Raw genomic sequence first — 23,824 nt, forward strand, 5'->3', positions numbered from 1 at the left:
TTTCTCTCGGAAGAATTATGGAAATCGGTAGACAGATTCGGTAGCTCTTTGTAGAATTTTATTAGGTGTGGCATGCAGTTCATAAATATTTTGTAGATTTTCTCAGCGAGGAATATTAATATCGAGAAGAAGGTACTTTAAATTCAAATACATGCTGCTTCTTATGATTAATGTCTTCGTTGCTTTTTTTCGGAAATCATGGTTTTTTTAATTTCTCACAAGTTCTATGTATGTAAGTAATTATATAATATGTCTGTACGATGTTTACACTATTTGTATGCCAAGTTTACTATTTCTACCCAATTTAAATCTTTATCTCCCGCCATTCCGCATCTTTCTATCGCGTGTTCCAAAGATTCATCTTCCTCACTACGTAACCTACATTTCCTTTCTGTGTATTCTGCCCTTATATCTACATATCCTAGATTCATTGGCCATTCTAAAACTCGCTCTCAGTTTTAACTCATTTTCATGTTTTCTTACGTTTTTTCTTAAATATTCAGGCGAGTCCTCGTTATTGTTTCTCCGATTTTCTTTGCATACTTTGTCCATCTTAAATATTATATCTACTTCTCTTTCTTGTTACTTCATATCGCCGCTTCTTTGCCCTAATTTTCTTCAAGCTTCTCCTCCTAATTGTTTCTACACACAACCATCCTCTTAGCGAACTGGCAAGATTTAAATTCGAGTATTTATTCTTCAATTACACCGATCACCACATTCTCCGCTTAAACGTTATAACGTTTCCATAGAAGACGAGAGATGTTGCGTAGTTTATCAGAAATAATTGAACTCTTGCATAACCGTACTTACAACTTTAAAATCGCATGCTGACATCAAAACCGTAATCGTGCACGAAAATCACCAGCATGTCTCTGCTGTAAAGGTAAGCCACAAAGGAAACATTACAACATCATCGTGTCAGCAAACATTCGTAAAACGGTGTATACGTGTAATGTCACGCAGATAGTCTGCTATAAATCTACTTTAACATTCATCAGTCACGATAGACTCGACAGGATATAGACACGTCGCTGAATAGCGAGTAACACGATTCTCCCTTGAAGAAACGTGTAAAATTGATGTTGTTAACGAGGCTTATCGTCTCCTTTTCCACTAGTTTAGTGGCAATTCAAACGACATTAACGAATGCTCTCGATATGGTAAATCATCGTACAACGTTGTTAAAGGTCTCGTAGCCTTAGCGATTGAATTTCGAAAGGCAAGCGAAAAGTTGAAAGATGTACGAAGATTTGCTTTTAAAATATTCGAAGTAACTGCTACTAATAACATTTGAACCAGAGAATCGTGAACTATTTTTCTTAATGGTAGTACCAACTATTCGTCTTTATCATTATCATATTGTTCTTGCCGTATTAGGGATAGCCTAAAAATAATTAATAAACAATTCAGATAAAGAACCATTTTCTATTAAACTAAGAGAAAAGAGAGAAAAATTAAAAAGATCGATGCTCGATGATTTCGATCGATTTAGATGCAATCCTCGATACATGATACCAACATGTACATTACAATTTATTTTCTGAAGATTGAAAGCCAAGGACTTTCGTCCTCCAACTCTTTAAGAAGCATGTACTTACGTATTACTTGCAGGTTTTCCTTATACGGGGAAAACGAAATATTAAAGAAACGCAACTATAGTCCCTTTAGAAAAAGCTGCTTCGAATATAAAACAGTATCTCCAACGGACAGATATTTTAATATTTATCGAAGCTCAAACAGAATTTCTAGGTAATTGGAGTTCTACCAAAGATCACGACCCTAAACGAGTTAAAGAATCGTCGAACGTCAGTAGGGAGGAGCAGCTCTGAAAGTGAAGGCTGTCAGTTCGGAATGTAACACCTTCTCGCGTGACTGGAAGGTATCGAGGTGATGGTACGCGAGCAGCAGAATAAAAATGTCCATTCGGACGTTCGATTGCCCGGTCGTTCAACTTCTTTCATTTCTATTCTTCTTCGTCGCCTTCACTGACGCCCACTCATCCGAAATTGCACCTTGAAGATCACGGGCGCCTACTCGCTCTCCTTTCTCCCCCTTTTCGTTTCTTTTTTCTCCCATAGTTTCTTCTTTTGACGTTTCGCTTCCCTGAGGCGCCACTCGCGAGAGAACCGGAAACGTCGGCGAAAGATAACTGGTCCTAATTTTACAGCACACGCAGAAATCATACGGCCTGTTGCTCGTCCAAAGCGCCGTTATTAGTTGCTTGGTGACGACTCTCTTCGTGCTTCATAAATAATGCGATCCACGCGGTACAATTGTTCTTTCACGAAACGTTTGTCTTTCGCGTGCTTGCTGCTAAACGTTGCGCTTCTTAAGCGTTTTTCAGGGCATCTGAGTGTCTGTGATTTGCATGAAAGTACCGGGTTTGAAAGCTGCGTACCCCGAACAAATGGCCACGAGGTTTCTTTCAAAATTCCTTATCAAGTTCAACAACGTTCGAAATTCTTTTCACGTACCGAATTCTTGATTTATGAAAACATAGAGAACAGAACAGATAGAATGTTCATTTAAAAAATAGAAACTATTCAATTAGCGCAGATTAGATCAGTTTTAATGAACTTACCTGTGTTTTAACTTTCTTTAAAGTACATACGTTTGAAATACTTAATGAACGAAGAAAATGAATAATTGCTTTGATCTTACACATTCTTTTTAATTCTCAAGCGTTATAATCAGTTTACTACTTATCCTCGTTCTTTCAACTTTAGTCGTTTCACGACTGCCCTACGAGTCTTCATATAATTCCAGGAATCTGCTGAAAATCCTCCAAACGTATAAATTACAAATGCAAACCAAATGTTAACTCGTTATCACCCCGCATACAAAGCATTTCGTTCAGAAACGCGTAATGCATCTTCCCACGCGATGCCTCGTACTAGCGCATCAATCAACAAATAATTGCACGCGTAATTGTAGCTGTACGTGTAACATCGTATCCTCAGTGCTCGATCAACGTTAGTCGTCCGACTCATTCTCCCCTTTATAGCAATTTCGTCAGTTTATCCTCTTCTTTCTGCAATGCAATTAATAGCGTACACTTATTAGCGCCGGCACGCGCTCTTTACTTCGTATGGTTCGCCGGTCGTGAGTCGGATAAAACATATAGTCGGTTTTTGTATTGGGTCAGAAACGCATCGAGGGCTACGATAACTAAAGTCGAGGCTAAGGCCAAGGCTCTTTAAGGCAACATGTTCCTCTCTTCCACATGCCAACTACGGTCAGAGAACCGAAGATATTCCCTTCTTTTCTTCCCCCGACTGGATCGTCGACGACGCGAAAACAAAAAGCGGTCGATCTTCCTTTTGCCGCTTCGGGAAACGACAGGCAATTATTAATTAACACTGGCCTCGGGACCGGTAAACCTACACCAAGTAGATACTAATTTATGGCTACTTAATTTTTCAGCGTTTCCTTGCTCGGTTTAATGAAATTGTTTGGAAGGATTGATGACGAACGCTCGGTTTGTTGATGACGGCGCGCGAAAACCTTGTCGTGGCGATGTGCTTCGCGTTTCGATGAATTATAAGTTTGGATTATAATACACGGAGGTTTGTGTAACTGATCGAGTGGCCGGAAAGATTAAGGGAATGAGAAGGTTTGTTTGTTCGCTGCTGGGGTCTTTTGAACTGCTAACTCCAGTGTCGATGATCTATTTAAAGGCGCGTAGTTCGTGCTTAAACAAGCAGAGATGAAACGAAATTCGGCTGCAATTAGTCTCTACCGTTTCTAGATGAATTTTATTAGTTTTGCACGAAACTGGTACGATTTAGTTGGAAAGAAAAGAAAGGTAATTGATCTGTGTTGAAAATCGAATTTAAAAGATTGCAATTTATAATTGAGTAGGCTCTTTTGAATATTATTTTTGATAATTGAATTATGAAGAGAGGAAATAAGATTGTTTTATTATTCTTTGAGCGGTGTCATTAAGAAACTAGCGAGAAAATAAAAACTTTGGTTAATAGAAATCACAGAGAAAACTATAGTTTCATAATTACACAAGCATTGGCACAGCTTATTTGCTTTCTTTCACAAATATCTTACGATCTGATTAATATTCGCTGCTTCTGGAAATGAACTATTTGTTTCAAGTTGAAAAGTACAAATTTCTCTCCTCGAAGAGTTATCAGACTTTATTTAATTTCATAAACTTGAAACCGGATGTTCACCGGTGTAAAAATTCCAGCAATCCATAAAGATACGATGTTCTTTTATGAAAATAGTTGTTCGTAATTTCCTGGTAGCGGTGTTAATTAATAGAGTCTGCCGTGTCAGCGAATGTAAATAAGATCGAAGTGATCGCTACGATAAGATCTCGCTATACAGGCTAGTTACAACTTTGCTTATGTTGCTCCTATTGCAAGCGTAAAAGGATCGACATGTGTTTAATGCAGTATTAAAGCATTGTGAACGTTTGTAAAGTGCGTCCAATTTGCTCGTGTAAAAGCAATAAGAACTTAATGACGAATATAGATATCAATGGATACGAAGTATATGAACTAAAATATAATTTTTATGTAGAGTTAAAAATTTAGCTTCTTAGTTATATTAAAAAAAATTAACTTATTTTTTTAGTATAGTTACTTTCTTAAATTACTGATTTTAATACAGACGAGGCATTTTTACATATAGGGAGATTTAAATTTCTCAGCCTTTCAATAGTAGAATTTATTATAAAATATAGTGTTGATAAATTATTTCTATTTTTAATTATAATTTCTATTTTCAACAAAAATTCATTAGAATTCGTTTAATACGCAACATAATATGAAATGCAAAGGAATACGTAAATGAACGTGAAACGGCAGAAAGTACCTACTTAAATCTCAATATGTGTCTGATTTTTATCCATAATATCCGATTGCTGGCGATGGGAAAAATTCATGTTTGGAATATTTTACGATTGATGCAAAGTGGTTGAGAACTTGTAAATCTGGTTTAAGCGAGTACTTTCACGCAAAAATGATGCAGAAGTTCGATGAGCGGCAGTCATATCGCATTCCTGACCGATACTTTACACAGCAAATCTGAAACGTTGGAAAACATTCGAACGAGGTTAATAACTGTCGTGAAATGAATTTTTTACGTAACTCGTGTCTTTCATAAAAACGACGAGATACATAAAATCAGAAAACTATAAGACAACTGCGGTAAAGTCGTTGAGTAAGTTTTTAATTGCGCGAGAACCTTTTATCTGCTCTTTCCACGTTCTCAGGAACTTTAATAAGTTGTTACGTTCCAGCTGTAACTAGTTTTAATCGCTTTATTTACAAGTTTGTCGAGATTCAATGTTAGGTGTACGGAGTATCAATTCTGGAACAGCTTTGATAGCATTTCAACATAAAATCTTAGACGTACAATTATGAGGATAATTTTGTCACTTACGAACGCATATATGTAAATATACGAAACCAAATATAATAGCAGACATTACAAATATATAATAATGTAACTAAATATAATATTAAAAGTAAAACATATCGATAGAATGCGATACAGGAACTTTGAGGAATATAATATTCTACGTTGTCCAAGGATTATTCTTATTCTATTCGTAACGTCACATTCAGAATGAAAATTGAATCGTGCAATATGTTTTTTTTTCTTTGTCAATTCGTCACGTGCGTGTGGAATGAGCGCAACTCATAAAAAATGTTGCAATTCCCACGTAGTCCGGATTTCACGTAGGATGAGGGTAAGAAATAAAATTTAAAAATAAGTAAGGAATCGTAGTAAGTTTTCGAAAGGAAGCACATAAAGGATAACGTAAATGCTACTCCCAGTTCCAATATCTCCTGTACGTTGTTCAACTAGAAAGATAAAACAAGAAAGCCACGCAGTCTTTTCACCGAAATACCATTTTTCAAAATACGTATTGCTTTCACATGGTAGCTGTCAAGTTGGGACATATTTCTATCTACGAGAAATTTGAAACTTCTCTTGCAACTTTGACGTACAAATGGCCCATAAATACGATAAGCTGGCTTTTTGCTGTGAATTATGTCCCCGAGATAAGCGTTCTGACGATACGTTCATCGTTTCGATGTTTCTAATACAGAATTTGTGAAACTAGGAATACATATACCTGAAACCCAGGATTTTCTCCACAAATATATTTTATTTATCTCTGCGATATCGTAATCTATATCGGAAAAGAAAAAAGAATTAAATATTTATTTTTCCCTTTACTTTGATTAATTTAATCTGATGTATTTAAAATTTGTCAGATAGTCGTAGATTAAAATCAGAGCTTAAGCAATGAAATTTCTAAATTAGACACATGAGAGTATAATTAAAATTTTATAGAAATTGTATTTATTAGTTTGATATAACATTGTCGTTAAATATCTCTTTTTTTTTAATTTCGAAAATTTTCAAAAATTCAAGCAAGAACCTGTATCTAATTTCAATAAGATTCTAAATGAAAAGCTTCAAAATTAATTCAAAGATCGGCAATCGTTATTTATTATTCCAATAGAATCATTACCGGAGATTTTCTTTGAAGTTCGTAAGATCATTTAATTAGTTATCAATCACAAAATAATTTATTACAGCACCGCAGCGCGTTAATTTCGCGGTCGCTTTTCAATTCTCGCGGCTCGACAAGAGGTTCGCGTGCAAAAGCCGCGCAAGTTAAAGCAGTCGACACTTGAAATATTAATGTACCCGCTGCATAATTAATTATCCGTTCGACTTGGTGAACTGTGGCTGGTTTTGTAAAAATAATAATACCGGCGAAAAATTATTGCCCATGTTCGGCATAAATATTATCTGTCAGGATAATTCTTTGATTCGTCCAAAGGGAAACTGTGCGTAGTGGTGTCGATGAGGTAATTAAGAGTGAACAAACTGCTGCTAAGCACGCAATTAAGAGCATTAAGTGACGTTGGGGGACTCGTCAAAGAGAAAAACTTCTTTTTCCTCCGCTAAATTGAGCAGTGCGCAATGATCTTTCTTCTACCATAGATTATATTAAATTACAATCGAATTATAGTTTATACAACGCAATATAAATTTTGGTATTGTTCCTTGCTTCTAGAAAATGATAATATCAACGTTATTGTCGGAATCTTTTAAAAATAGAAATAAGCAGAACCTTCATTCTGGTCGAAGCTCTTTCGAATCTTCGTATTTTAATTCCAATCTTGTTGGAACTAGCGAAACAATTCACGTTTTAAGAAAAAACAAAAGACGAAGGCAGATGAAATATTTAATTTTTTCGTAGGCGATCGCTTTCTCGCGGGAAGATACCATAATTGAAAATGTTTATTCGCGCTGATGGTCAATTACGTTACATTGTGTACATGCGACTACAGCTTATCCGGAAACTGGCTGCAAAACCGCGGAACGACGAGGTTTAAACTGGCGATTTACAACGTGTCTCCTCCGGCATTGAATGTTACATTGTAGTGAAGGCGTCAGCGGTTTGATAAGTGTGTGACGGTTGAAAAGAAATCGCGATTCACGGCGGAGGATCGAATCCTTTGTCGGGTCCATGATTAAAGTGCTGGTTCGATGAAAGGGATGTTCCACCCTGATCGAACCTGTCACGCCGTGACGCCATTTATCGAAGACACGACTTTAAAGAAACTATCAGGAGGCTACTTCCTTCTACCGAGGCAAAGAATAATGCATTATGTTATCGATAGCTTCACAGAAAATAAATGCATATAACGTGGAGTTGGAAGGAAGATGTAGCTTAAGGAATGCGGATCTGATTGGTTATTTCTTATAGATCCGACACAATCATAAAGATAAGCACACGTGTTGGCTGAAAGTATCACATATTACAAATAAAACAATGTAACAATGTGTGACAGTGAACTATACAGAACAGTACCTGTCTTACTCCTGTGTCATCCTGCTAGTCATCTTTCCGATTCCGCAGTATATTAATCTTATGGTATTGCCGTTATACACTTAACAGAAGTTGTTCTACTCTGTAAAACATGTCTGTTTAAGTAGTTTATTCGTGAAAAACAACTTGATTAGTAATTCTAGAATTATTTATAAGAGATACTATTTATACTTATTTCCCTTTGGTAATAAATTTTGACGTATACCTTTCCAATAACATTGTAGACAGATTCGAAAAATCAGCTATTGATCTTATGTAAGTTGTGTCTGAAGTTTCCAATCCGTTAAGATGCACGTGCAATGTCGAGCAATGCGTGAGGTCCGGTTCAGGTTATATAATCGGAGTGAAATGATACACCGAATCGAGATCTGTATCCGCCGATCAATCTGTCTGCCGTACCATCTGAAATATTAACGTGTCACGGGCATACGAATTGAATTAAAACAGTTGTCGAAGGAATCGACAGAGTGATCAATAATGGGTCGATGTATGAACGATCGCGTCACTACAGCTTGAATGAAGTGGCACATACCGATCCAGTACTTGGATGGAAAGATCTGTTGGGCACAATGATCGATTGTACAGTTAAGAGTTGGGATAGTCGAAGAATTCTTAGAAATTTTTTGTAATAATAATTTTTCAATACTTATCTAAATATTTTGTTCAATTGTTATTTAAATTATTTAGAAAAACAGTATCTTCTCCAGTGCAGTAAAATTAGTTCATTTCGGTTAGTTTTATCCCTTTCTATCATCATGTCTATCATCATATCATGTCTATCAAATAACCAATTAATTAGTATGAGATTTTTAGAGAGTTCCATCCTAATTAGAAGTGTGAACATCTCGTTAAAACTTCCATGTATCTCATTAAAACTCCCATAGACTCTCAAGAGGTCACTACCCTTATCACTGTACGAACCAATCTTCTCATAGAAAAATGTACGAGTGTTTGATTTATCAGCCTGGGAAACACTCGACATGGGGAAAAACAGGTCCCCATTTCTCATATCGCGTCTGATTATAAAAATTTCACACACACACGGGCACAGAAACCTGTAAAAAATACAAGCATACGGTGATTGTCACACGGTGCACGTAATCGATTACCCGTGGAATGCAATTACCGGGGATGAATTTTTGTTTTGCGATCTTTTTCTCTTGTTCCTAAGTTATGTCGTACGTTCAGCTTTTGTCTATGATATTCTGCTGTTAGCGGCGCAAGAAATTTAGAATATTTCAAAGAACTTGAAGAATTTCATTAACATGGAATTTTATAGAATTTCATTAATAAAAAATTCCGCATAATTTCAGAAATTCTTTATAGAAACCTAATGATATTTATGTCGCCATTGTTGGAAACTTTTATTTTCATATTTCAATTAATAGAGTATAGATGTTTATATAGAAATTATATGAAACGTATCGTCATAGTAAGAAATAATTGCGAGTAGTTTGTTTCATAGCTTTATAGTCGCCATTACTTTTATTATCAGTCCACTGCAAATGTAATTTATACGTGGTCGTAATCCTCTTCGCAGTTTATTGCGATTGGGCGTGGAGACACGTGGATACGTCTGCGTTGCGGTATATAAACTGAGCTATAGATTTCATACGATCTTTCGTCTGCCATAAAGAAAGAAGAAACAGAGTCCTCAAAATTCTACGATGTTCAACTTGAAAATGTATTAGTGACTGCAATTAACGTGTATTCTATAAATCTACAAATATTTAAATAGTATATACATGCTTAATTTCCCATAGTTACATTAGTTAGCGCTGGTAATTAGTAGGTAACCAGTTAAATATTTATTAACGAATTAATACACTTTTGTATAATTCTACAGTCTATTTCTTTTAGGAAAATTGGACATTTCTTACATTGCTTTTTTATTAGTTAGAAGCGATTGTATATTGTTGGATATTTCCAAGTTGCCTCTTGTATCTTTGAATTTGGTGTAGTAGCAAGGTAGATATCCGATGATGTTGGTGTTGCAATATTCACATTATTCAGCGATGTGTTTTTCCATAAGATGCGAATGTACAACGTTGGAGTGACCTATCGTGTTACTTCCAGTTCTTTTCTTGTGAAAGCTACTATTGGCCTTACTTTGTATGTGTTTCTTCTGGATTTACGTAAGAAGATGTTGTGGTTTTGCCAGAAGTTATCCCATTCTTCGCTCATTATTTTTACGAGGCGTTTGTCTTTGTTGCCAGTTAGCTACGAACAATATAGTTAAATTCTAACTAAAGTGCTCCGAAATCGTTGATTTTCTCAACAAACCTATTGTTACGAGATTCGTTGTTCTTTCCTCTCAGCTTCAACCAAAGAATCACCCTAACCGATTGTGTAACTAGAAATGACCCCAACGAATCGTTCGCAGGAGCCACAGCTTCGTCCTTCTCGACGAATAGAAAGCAATCTTTGTCGACGCTGGCCAGCATCGATGGTTCCATCGGTTCTCGTTCTTATAGCGGCCGTGGATCCCCAAACGGCTGCTAAGAACGGCGCGACCATTAATATTGCGCCTCGTTAATCTTGCGGAGAGCGAGGCTGATTAATCGAAAGAACGGTTCGCCGACTGGCCGGCATTAATTATCCTTCACGGACAGCTTTTCATTTTCGGCCCGATATTCGCCGCGGGACGCCACTTATACGACTTCCCGGCTACGATAATCGATTTCTCGCGGCACAGGGACGCACCTGTAACTCTCGGCCGGCCGCGTAAATCAGCGCCGCGGCGTCAGAACCCGTATATAAATAACCGTAATCGCGGCAGCAACCTTTGACGACAATATTGATGGCGATGATCATCCACTCGCGGCTGGTAAAAGTTGCGTGATATTTTAATGATTTAATTAGGTGAAATTCCGAGCTGCGTGCGGAGAAATGCGGGTGTCGTTTATGAAAGAGACGTGTTACAAGTTGCTCGAGAATGAGAGGATAAAGTCGTGGATTGTTGCTCGAGGCAACACAGGTTTTCGAGAATTCATTGTTGTTTTGTAATTGCAAAAAATTTGTTACGTAATTGGCAGAGTATTTTAATGTGCTTTTGGTAATTATGATAATTATTTCACACGTTTACGTTATTGGTTTCTTTCTTAAAGATCTCGTCAATACGCAGATAATTTAATCATACGTATGGTAGAAAATTTGATGAATCGTCACGGAAATAAAATCTTTAATGTCGACCAAGAAATAACTAATGATTCTGAAATAAAGCTAGTAATTTTTTAATTAAATTTTTTCCCTTATACTACTTGCAGAATAATCTTAAGGAAATAAAATGTACAACTTTCTCTCATAAAGAAAACGCGTTTTTAAAAGTAACTTACGCGCCATTTTCATGTGCAAGTACAAGGTGCTATTACCTTAAATTGCCATCGTAATGACGTACCACGTAACATCGATATCAAACGAAATCTGCGAAGCTGGATAAGCGACATATGCGTGCACTTACCCCGACAAATTACCTTTAATAAACACGGGGATACATTAACGCGACACCGCGTACAAAAGCGTTTGAAGCTGCCCGATGACAGTGTGCAGCTCCCAGCAGTTTGAATGCAGGAAATTGACTTTGTCAGTCTCGAGTGGTCGCGACCGCTTCTTTTCAGTGTCAATAGAGTGCCTGTAAAAACGAGCCAGTCGCGGCCAGGATCTCACAGCCAATACTTAAGAATCAGCGAGAAAAACTTCGTCAATCAAACTGTTTGCTAAGGTGAAATTTGTCACCGTTAACAAAAATCATTGATACGAGTGTACCAATTTTTTATCGCAATATGTATAGAATTCAAACAATTTATGTAACTTTCATATAATTTTGTGAATTTTGTATTTACACCGTTATATCCTTTTTAAGGCGAACAGAAAGGTAGGACGATCGATAGGTGTTCCATAATTTCTATGGGTTTTGTTATCAAACAGTTGTCACTGAAGAATAAAAATTGAGTCCCTCAAAAATGAGCCTAAAGATTCTATTTCTTTCACGAACAATTTTCAACAATCCGTAAACGCATCAGAATGATACGATAGTCGAAAAGTTATTTTCAGCGACATTCACGTTCAATCTTTCGAGATCGGTTACATAGATATTCGATAGTAGGATGTCTTCGTTGGGGGCAAGTCCGCGGTTCAGGCGTTCGAGATAGTTGGTATGTCGCTGGCGGCGGCGCCATTGTCTGATAATTAACATAGCAGACAGCTGTGGGTAGGCATACGCGAGATTTTGCATCCGTGCGGATCGACTATGCGCGCGAACTACGCCTCGTTTGGAATTTACGAACGCGTGACAGTCGCGTCGCGGAATCGCGTTTACGAGATTGCGTTTTCATTGACGCCACTCATTCAAGGGACAAACACGCCTGCACGAACTGGAACGTCGCTTTAACTGCTGAATGAAACGTTTCGCAACAGGCGGTAGACCCAGCTCGACATCGCAATAACGTACGGCGAATTATTTATGTATTTTGGCTCGAACGACCGGAGGCGGTACGTAGGTTCCACCGAGAAAGAGAATAGATCGTTGTTAATGGTATTTTTTAATAGCTGCGTTTCGGTTTACGTCTATTTGAGGCGAGGAAATACGGAGGTTGGGACGATAAATGATGTTACGCGTAACTGACACGTGGTATTGAAGATGTGAAAATTAAATGACGGATGATATTTCTGCGAGTAGGATGGATGCCAAACTAGCAATCAGATTCGATAATTAGAGGCGAATTCAGAGATTGTCTTGTAGAGATTGGTTGTATTGTTTTATGCCGTTTAAAAGGGACGTTAATTTGAAGTTTCTCAAGATTAATACGTATTTTATAGCTGTATGAATTACGATTACCACCTGTGTTCAAGAAGAATTCGTTTCAAACATCGACTGTCGGATCTGTGACTTACGATTCAGCTGATCGTGAATAGCTAAATGGATAAATCCCACGAGGAAGGATTCGCGTTTAAACACTTTCTCCAATCTTGCTAACAGGAAGAAAGTCCCGAAACCGATCTCCATTAGGATCAACAGGTACTTTCAAGAACTCAACATTCTTCTTCCATTCCTCCCATTCCAATCCATTCTCCATTCCACCATGGACTCAGAAACTCATTCTGAAACTATTTGTGAAACCGCAATAATATACGAAATCGCAAGTAATAGCTTTATTGTAGACTTTAGTGTTAATCTTAAAGTAAATAAAAGTCGTATTAACTCAGCAACTCATAAATAAACTCATAAATAAAAGAAAAAAGAAATAACTATCAGAATCGAACAAGTAGTTAAAAATGTTATGTAGAAGTTTCTACAATCAAAGGAACTTGCTATTTTAGATGTACAACATGCTAGAAATAGGTTTATCGTTCTATTCACCACTTCTTTTGCCGCGTAAGCGCCGGATTGATTTGGTTATGTATGTATCATACGTACATACGTTGCGATATTATCGCGAGCCGACGAAACGGGTTCACGTGCTGACTTACGCACATCCCCGGTCGTACTTTCGTGACTTTCATTCATATAAATGCATGGGAGCGGCGATAGCTAAAAGCGAGTGGGTTTTACAGTAGCTAGAGAGGATGACGTGTGGCATAGCGAAACAATAAAGTATCGCTCTGTCTCGGCTCACTGTGCATATCCTTATGCGGCAACATGTTATTCCAGAGACGATGGTGTTTTATTACCTGTGATTTATTGCAATATTTACCAACGATTACGATTGCAACATTGTCTTTCATATCGTTCTTCTTTCTTTCGTTGACCGGCTCTATCGTCGAATAATAGAACTCTCTCTATTGATTTATTCGTTCATTGATCCGCGATCCGGTTGAAGAGAAGTTACGAAATGTTTACGTTTCCTTTGCACAGTTGATTGTATTCTAACTTCAATCAATACAATTTTTAAACTAGTCCAAAAAATACCTACACTCTCATAAGTCAGTTAGGTACTCTAATCTTAAAGAGGTGTCAATGAGAACAAATAATAATTTGTTACACTGATATATTTACGTATAAGTGGTAATAATAATAACAATAATAATAATAAGGTTCGGAAATATAATGCGACACGAGACACTACAATATGCCACTATTCTGTTCACCTGTCCATTTACGACTCTCTTCTTACAAGAGACTATCGAATACCAAGAAGTGTCGATAAATTGTTTTACGAAAGTTTGTAAGAGAACGAAATTTCTTCTACCTGGCAAGGAGACAGTTCCATGTTGCAAAGTTTTCCCTTATCGCGACGGCCAAAAGAAGAGAGTGAAAGAGCGGAAACGCGATAACATCCATACATTCATCATTCCTGGTAACCGGGACTAGACCGTCGTCCCAACGCACATGACGTGATAACGGTCGTAGCCCCTGGCTCTAGGTACGATAAGTTAATATACAAACACCGAGTCCCTCAGCATCCTCGTTTCCTGATCTACATCTCTAAGCTAACTTATTAGAACGACCCAGGGTTCGGATCCTAGGGTTTGGTCGGTACGAGAGATTACGTCAGAGATGCAGGAGCTTCGAACGTATGTCGGTCAGTGGCTCGAGATCTTATTTTTCTTTCGATTCTCCATGGTTCCCCTTCCGTGGAGGAGACCCAACGGTAGAACACGAATGAAACAAGCCACGGGCACCGGGACCATTAGTCATAAGGACCACCGTGCGAGACCATTCGTGGCCCATCGTCATATGGACCAAACCTCTGCAGGATATTTTGTAAACGCGTTATCGTGAACACGAAAATCTGGCTTCCCCTTTGACAGACCCTTCGAAGATGACCCATCTCTCGAGCTTTCCCCTTTTTTCGTTCAAGAGATCGGTGAGGTTTGGGAAGATTCCTTTTCGCTTTCAGCTTTGCTCATTTAGCGGGCCATAAATCGCACGACAGTGTCATGTGACAGTCGGAGTATTCTTGAAAAATAGCGAAGCATCCTCTTGATATTTTTAACCGTACTGCGACCTTCGCCGTCCGATAGTATTCTCTTTTCTTTGTTGAACTTTCTCATATCTGAAGAATTAGGTACATGTATATTGTAAATAGTTATACAGAGTACTGGAGTCTTTAGATTTTGTTTAAACAATTATGTTTAATAAAGATTAGATACATTTTTTAAGAAACAATAGAATGGGAAATTACGATTACATAGAAAAGATGCATTTTATGTTATTAATTTTTTATTATCAAACTATTTTTATTATGCACTTTCTTCTTTGCTACTGGAATATGATTTCCTGAATTTCAACCTCGCTCGATTTCAAACGTAATACAGTCGTAGCACATACAACAACCCCTGGGAGTTTTTTTCCTCTTGTTGGCTATATGCGATCGGTTTGATCGTGAATAGAACAATTTAGCATAGGACAATGAGCTCGTAACCAGCTAAACGAACCGTAAACGTGAGTCATAGTATCCTCGATCTCCTACTCTACGCTCGTGCGCCGGTATATTTTAGTGCCATTAGTATTTTTGATGATTCAGTTCACCGTGTTCCGCGGTAATTCATGGTACAGGGAACGCGAGGTTTGATGTCATCAGGTTGCTGTTTTCGATGAAAATAGGCTAGTTTTCTGGTCTACATAAATTTATAGTCTCTCGTGGCATAATTTAGTGGCATCGTTTTTCGACTACATGTGTTACTTCATCTTTGCTTTTTCCGTTAAATGATGCGTGAAATTTTGCGTTTAATATATTGCGATCTTTTTCACCTTCTCCGTTAAAAATAATTGAGTTTCAAACAAATTGTTCCGAAGCCAGAGAATACGATAAAGTATACAAGATTTAGTTATGTTTCTTATTGATGTTCTCTGTTATTTAATGAAGTGTATATTAATGTTATTTGATAGTATGTAAGTTCCTAGTTTGTAGCAACCTGTTGAACAAGTTCAATCGCTCCTTAATCTACTCATCATACGACTCACAACGTTGCAGACATATACAGAGTGTCCACGAGGAACACAGTTCTTTCATAGTTGTAAAGAAATTAAAAATATAATTAGGTATATATTAAAGCTATATATGTGAAGTATGAAAACCAAATATATATAGTAATAGGAAAAAAAATCTATACGATATACGCGGATCGAATACAATATTTTACATTATAATTCATCAAAAATTGTGAAAGAATAAAACGTACAAAAATTATTTGTAATATATTGTTTGATTAATAAGATCATCAGTAAAATTTGGAATCAATCAGTGTTTCATGAGCGCCATGTACCTTGTAAAAGATTGTTCAGCCGGTTTCGAACGCACTGTAAAACTTGTTTTCACACTGCATCCACATCAGTTTCTATTATGAATTATGTTCACGTCGAACAAATCCGATTATAGCTTTCGTATACGTAACTACGTAATGAATCAGAGAAAATCCAATATACTTGGCAGTTTATGATACTTGCTACGGTTATATAGAATATGATATTATCCACATCTTATTCTCGCCATTTTTCACCTTAATAAGCATAATCTTCGTTATATTATAAAAATCTCCGCTCGTAAATTACGTTTTCCATTATCAAATTGGTGGAGAGTAACCCGATGTCGGATAAATGGAGTTTCACCGTACGAAGAACTAAAATCTTACTCGTCTCTAACGATTCGTTGAACCTACCCTTGAACAGAATCTAACCTGGTCCATTTCTTCATCAAGTGTTTCGGCTATCCATCGGTATCTTCCTCTCCGCGTCTTCCGGACTCGCATGCAAATCACGCGGTCTGCCCAATAGACGCTCGTCTCCTTCTGTTTTCATCGTGTTGGTCGCCGTGGTTGCGTAGGTTTGTTCACGAACGTGGACACGTGCGCCGGCGGAAAGATGGAACAGGGTTATTTCTGTCGTCATCAGTCACTCGTACCGGGCTTAAGTCCCTGGCGCACGGGCTCACCAGGAGAAAGGGAGTAAAACAGGCCTGTTCACCGGCAAGACACAACACAATGCCGCTACCACGGATTTGTTTCTTTTCCAGAGCTTTTGTACACGCGCACGGTCCGCTCGTGAGTCGTTCGTGCAGAAGCGAGTCTCAATTCGACAAAGCTATTAGGTTTAGCGGAAAATTCCGTCTAATTTAGGCCGGAGCCACACGAGATTTGAAACGCCGTCCGTTACGTGACGTCCGTTGTAGAAATATGTATATTGTCGACGCACGTTCTTAGCGTGTGGGCTGAGCTCCAATATACAACAATATTCTACAACGGACGTCACGTAACGAACAGCGTTCCAACGCTCGTGTTCAATGTCTCGGTCTTAAGGCAAAAGTAGAATAGAAAATACGTTTCGTATTGCGTTATCATAGCACATTGGTATGTATCAAATATTATAAGATATTCTATAGAAATAATTTTCTGTAAAAATATCGGAACACCAACAATTCAATCAAAGCGAAATCTCTCGTTCCTTTCATAGGAACGTTGCGATTGAGATACACGAAATCCAACATACAAGTGAAAAATAATACGAATAACGGCTCCTTCGCATTCTCCAGAAATTTAGGAAATTTTCTAGCAGAAAAATAAGATTCGGTCAAAAATGACACACTTGATTCAATAGGGATAAATATCGAAAATTACAAATATCGAATGTTCCAGTACGCTCTAGTACGAATATCGCATTGGTACGGCAAAGTCATCGTAACTCTACCCTGTTACAATTTATCGGTGTAGTCGAAAGCAAAAAGATTCATTCAATGAGCGTGATTAATACCGGACGTTCGATAAATGACGCGTCGGAAGCGAGCACAAGATTTCGATAACGGTTGCGAATCAAGCAACATACGCCTAACTACCGCTGAGATCGTGAGCGAGATCATCGTTGTCTCGGAGGCATTCATCGATTATCGTGAATCGCGGTTGCGTTCTCCAGCTACGATTTCATCCCGATAGGCCTGTTTCTTTGTGGTAACCACGGCGGTTGAGAATTCTATGGGAGAAGGGAGAAACTGACCTGACTGTTCTTTTCAGATAAGATCGAACGAAAGCGGGAAGCGTCGAACGTAGGCGTGACTCCCGTTGACACGGGAAAAGAGGCAACGGGACCAGGAAATCGAGCGTAGCTCCGATCGAAATCGTTGATTCGCGTGGTCGTTCTCGGTGAATCAGCACTACGCTTGCTTGTTAGTGAGAAAATGCGTCCGCGAAGCAACGATTAGGAAATTTTATTGATCGAGATACGTGACATTTGCTGGAGAAGAGCGCAGCTAGCAGGCAGGATATTGCTGAAGTGGCTTTAAAACACAATCTCTTTTTTTTTTAGTGGAACTGTAAAGTATTAGATTAAGTTTTTATTTCAGTGTAATTTAGGTCATTGTTCGTATGAAGAGAGAGTAAATATTGTATGGAGGGAAGAAGCAGATGTTAAAAGAAATTGTAAGCTACGTTGTAATCGCGTATTGCTTAACAGCTTGCATTAATGAGAAAATGAAATCCCAATAACAATCAAAATTTCTTTAAGTCGCTAAGTATTATAAAGAGTATGTAGGTTTACTTTGGATATCTCTCTTTCTTTGTGTATAAGTTTTAAAATCGCATCAACTGCGTCTATGTAGTTATCGGCGACGATAATGTGAGCAGAAAGAGATTTACTAGTTAGATTTTGCTAAATAACGAGACGTCTTTCAGAGAGGAGAAATCGTTTCAGACTTAATTTCTATCGCAGAGACTTTCACATGAAGTTCCTTTGATCTGCTATTTGTTGGGAGAGTAATTGGATTTAGGGCAATTCGACAATTGTAGATGTTGCAGATTGGCGGGTTAGCTTTGGATGTTTTATATGAAGACTGTAAGGAAAAAACATAATAAGTTTGTCTTAATTTTCTGATATTTTTTGGCTATGAAGAGAAAGTATCTTAGTATGAAATTGAAACAGAAACATTCAAATCTTCCATAAACACATGAATATCGGCAATCTAATAATTACATATCCGTGACATCCTTTCGCAAAGATACGAATCTTCGGTATTCTTCATTTTCTACATCGCACGTACCTTCCGTAATTCGCGAATTACAAAAGATGCGTGGAGCTTTGGCGCGCGATTCGTATATTCTCCAGCGGGTAACACGTGAAACGGCACATTTGCATTTCAAAGCGACTCGTTTCACTCTCCGATTCCTTCTCGTCGTTCGATCGGGTCGATACACGGCGCGCGCAGTGCGCGCTGCATAATTTACACCCGGCAGAATCATTAACCAGCAACCGCAAAAATTCGCTCTCTCTCATCTGATATCATAGAATAGTCGCTGCTAAGTCGAGAAAGCAATAACTTCACTCGTGGGTGTTGGCTTTAAATTAAACGGCTGTCACTGTTTGAAGATCGATCGCGTCGGACAATTTCTCTGCACAAAGAGAATCTCAGCTATAGTGTATATAAAAGTTACAATAAGAGGCAATAAATTAATACTATTCGTAAGTGAAAATGTAGATCCTAGATTAAATTTCTTCAGACATAATAAAGCATCTTTCTATTCCTTTCTGTGTGAAAAACGAGTTTACTGTCAAGTGTTGCACTACAATATGCGACAATATTGGCTATGAACATAATAAAAAAAGAAATATAATACATTACTTAGCATAGTTTCTTTTTTTTTATTATTAACGTGGAGGAAATCTGCACGGACACCAGGTCGCTTCTGGGGAAAAGCGGCGTGGTAGTGCCGGACTCCAACCGACAAAACCTCCACGATGACCGTCCCGGCTGCGATCGAAAGGGGCCCGGGAACCGGACTTAGCATTTCTACGATATTTTCAATTTTGATCTAATAATACTCTAAATATCAAAGAAGACAAAGCTAGAAATAAGATTGCGTGATCCTATCATAGCATGATAAAACGTAGTTTATTTGCAAACAGACCCTGAAATAAGATGAATGCAAAATATTTATAAGTTCAGATTAGTACTAGAATCCAAATTATCTGTTATCTCATTTGAGACACTTAATTATGGTACAGAATTCTTTAAGAATTATTTATTTGATCTTAGCACAAGATAAACTGTCCTTGTGCTATTCTTAAAATGAAAACGATTCTTTCTTTCAATTTGTTATTTTTTATCTTTATTTCAAATAAAATTCGCTCGCAAGCCTATCCAATATAAACGAAAAACATGTCGAAGTGAAAAGTAGGATAAAATAGAATGAGTTAAAGCGTCACGTAAATACTTACGCATAAGCCATTCGAAGAACACCGAGGGACACCCAAGATGTGTATAATGATAACCACGGTATCATACAACGTTCTACGATTGTCAATTAGAAACGTAGAGACTGAAACAAAACCAAGAGACCTGACAGTTCTGACAGAATTTTAGGATCCTTATCCTCTCGGGTTTTATCTAGACGTTCGAACGTGTACGCTTTGATGCCTAATCGCCTTTATGACATATACTTCTTTCGTCGATTGCGCCATGGGTTCCACGTAGAATAGCTTTCGTTTCGTCTTTGGTCGTTCAAGGCGACGATCGCTCGTCACGTTGCTTTGACACGGTACAAGCTCGCGTGTCGATTATTATTTACGCGCGTTTAACCTGTTCAGCCGTCCAGGATAGTCAGGAACCTGTTCACCGATGCACGTTGTCACTCGCGACGCTGCATCTCTCCGCGGTAACTTGTTCGCTCGTGTGCAACTGGTTCCGTGCTGTGAGCTCTGTCATAACCTGTCACTATATACCTACAGCATCCACTATACCACATATCCTAAGGAAATTACGAGATAGACTGTCCGCTTGTATCCTCGATATCGAGGAATTTCTTCAAATGTCATTCGTGTAGCAAGTTTCTCTTCCTCTGCGTGAAATTTCACGTTTAATGCTACAGCTGATTAGAAGCTGCATTCATGACGAGGAATATACTTAGGATCGATTAATTAATGATTGTCGATAATGTTGCAAAGAATTTGTTAGTGACAGGGTAGTCATGACATTGTTTTTTTTTTTTTTTTTTTTACGTGGAGAAATCCTCATGGACACTCCGCTGCTGCAGGACGCGTAGCAGCAGAGTAGTGTCGGACTCCTACCGACTAAAACTCCACGATGACTATCCTACGCGTACGACGGGGGTGCTCCAGGAACCTCAATGAATTAACTTCCGTTGCGCCCTCTTCTCGCCATTCGGAGCCGCTTGCTCGGTCGGATCTTTTCCCGGATGCCATACTCTCCGGTGGGTGTATCTCTTTTTGAGCGCTAGTGCCCGGAGCTCCCACGGGGGTACGCGGCTAGGGCAGTCGCCGACGCGTGAGACACCGTCCGGTATCCCCTAATGATTCTGATGGCGGTTACCCTGTGTAGCCTCCTCAGGAGCAGGGTGCTGCGGCGGTTCACCATCAGGTCGTCCGCCCATACCGCCGATGTTCGGTAGCAGGCCGCATAGGGCATTAGCGGCCACCGAAACTTTCGGGATCAGGCAGTCGAACTGCGGCTCGAACGTCCACTGGCTGTCGATGACGAGACCCAGGTATTTCATTTGCGATCCCACCTGGACGGTTTCGCCTGCCATAGGCCGGGCGGTGGGGTCCCTCGCCGCTTCTTGTCGAAGAACCAGATGGCCTCTGACTTCGCAGGGGAGACCCTCAGGCCCAATCACGGATTGCGCAGGCCGTTGCGATTTTGCCGATGCGCAGTGTCTCGTGCCAGCCACGACCCCCGACCAGGACCAGGGTGTCGTCCGCGTAGCACACCATGGCCGCGCCTGGGGGCAGCGCAGTACCTCGTCGTATGCAATGTTCCATAGTATCGGTCCCAGCACCGAGCCCTGCGGGACTCCGCGTTCGACAGGTCGCCTTTCCTCTCCCTCCTTGCTACTGTAGCAAATCCACCTGTCGTCGAGATAGGCCCGGATCAGCCGGACGAGATAGCTGGGAACCTCGAAGTGCTCCAGGGCCGTCAGTATCCTGTCCCGCGGCATGGAGTTAAACGCGTTGACGATATCCAGGGAAACCGCCAGCGCCACGTTGTTTCGGGAAACTCTGCCAGGCACGGTCCTCCGCGTTTTTGATTTCCTTCTGCAGCGAGCGCCGTAGCACGCGGTACGCCCGGTAGCGCGAGGAGACTTCTTCTTCGTCGCGTCGTCGCCAGCGGCGGGCCCTTAGGTACTGTCTTCGGGCCCGGACGCATCTCGTCCTCAGCTCCGCGATGTCAGGGTTCCACCAGTAGACTGCCCTGCTTCCTTTAACGTTTCCTCCTGCGTACTCTTGAGGTTGCGAGATGTCTCGACAACCTTGGTCATCTCTGCGGCCCGACGGATCAGTTCCGCTCCTATGTCTGCTGTAGTAACGGTTCTCATCTCTTGGGCTAGGTCCTCTTCCTCCGTCGTTCCTTCGGTCCGCGGGTTTTCCGCGCCCAGTGTGGGGTGGGAGGGCCCCTCTTTTGTCAGGGCCGCCCTCGTCATGCTCCTGGTGCTGACGTGTGACGGCTCAGCAACCAGCTCCGTTTCGCCCCCTCCTCCGACGGTTTCCCCTACCTCCTTATCTTCCGCCACCGTTGCGTCCTTTTTCGCCATTGGGCGCAAATGTGGCCGCTTCCTTCGCGCTTGCTGCTCCGCTAGTCGCTGCCGTTTTCAAATAGCTCGCGCGGCGCGCTTTGACACACGTGTCAATATGGCTGCATCTGTGTGGTTCCTCGGGTAGCCCGTGTGGCGGCTCTGTTGTCACGCGTCCCAATGTGGTTACCCCTCCGTCATAACCTCGCACTCGGTTTACCTCCGCCTTTAGCGCCTTTCTACACCAGATTTCGTGGGTTCCTACACCCGCTTTGCATTCACGGGCGCTAGTCCTTCACTCTGGTTACTTTCCTTGCCTGAATTCTCCAGTTTTCCGGAGATTTCGGGTAAGCTCATGGCTCCGTCCTCTCTGTGTCTGCTCCACTACACAGTCACCCTCGAACTCCCAGGGTAGTCATGACATGGCAAACGAGTAAAATTTATCGTGTAAGTTAGCACCGTACAAGTAATATAAATTACAAATGCAACTTGCATACGTTGAGCAAATCTTCAAAATAATTTGTTTCAAATAACAAACGCAAAAATTTCTTGTTCTAAACATTTACATTATTTCTTTCACGAAGAATTTAACTACATATTCTCTCAATTGTAGTAATTATGCTGATAATAATAGATTACTTAGTACACTGTATTTTGCCTGCTGACTTTAGATTTCACGTTTATCATATGTTTATCAGTTCGAGGTTTCGCAATTTATTTTATTTTATTTATTATTTAATTTCTAGGGCAATCCGCGCTGTATGGAACAAATAAGAGCCTAAAAAATAGCGGCCTCTTCCCATCGACATTCAATGTGGCCGCAAAGGCTGACATCTTCGTCAACGCAACTTGCGGTGAAGAAGGGCCAGAAACATTTTGCAAACCTTCCGAATCGTCGAGATGCGCGGTTTGCGATGCCAGGAGTCCGGATCCAGGCAAGAAACATAATATTAGCAACATACTGGACTCGAGTCCTGGAAAGTGGTGGCAGAGTCCAACCCTTGCCAGAGGAGAACACTACGAATACGTGACGATAGCTTTGGATCTTAAACAGGTAAGATGGCTTTAAGATGATAAACAGTGATTTTTGTTCTATAGTTTCGTAAGGCATTTTTATAAATTTTCTATGTTCAAACCGATTGGCATTGAAATTTTTAATTCAAAGTAATCTTCGTGACGAATTGGTCATCAGTTCTCTAGAAATCTGAACATTAGTTCTTTGTTTATTAACATTACAATATCTGTTTGTTTGTATCTTTGACAAATTTTGTTATCATCTTTTATTTTGTCTTCGAAACGTTTGAAAAATAGTTTATTATCATAGCATGTTCAGGTGTGGACAGGAGGCATAAAAGCAATGGATAAGATTTGTACGAACATGCGTTCTATTTGACGTTGCCTCAAATTTATAGCCACTTTGTATCCCGATAATCTGCAACTGCTTACCTTCGTAGAAGTTGTTCGACATGTCCTCGCTCTGTATTACACGACACACAC

The 23,824-nt window shown here is 39.6% G+C and overlaps 1 protein-coding gene across 1 annotated transcript in view; it reads left to right on the top strand.

Annotated features, from left to right (window-relative positions):
- wb (wing blister) overlaps nt 1-23,824 on the top strand; it is a 201,805-nt gene that overhangs the window by 18,071 nt on the left and 159,910 nt on the right. The window contains exon 2 of the mRNA XM_033332527.2: nt 23,074-23,381. Within this exon, the coding sequence (XP_033188418.2) occupies nt 23,074-23,381 (308 nt within the window). The remainder of the gene's footprint in view (nt 1-23,073; nt 23,382-23,824) is intronic.

Source organism: Bombus vancouverensis, chromosome 7, assembly GCF_051014615.1.
Source record: "Bombus vancouverensis nearcticus chromosome 7, iyBomVanc1_principal, whole genome shotgun sequence".
NCBI lineage: Eukaryota > Metazoa > Arthropoda > Insecta > Hymenoptera > Apidae > Bombus > Bombus vancouverensis.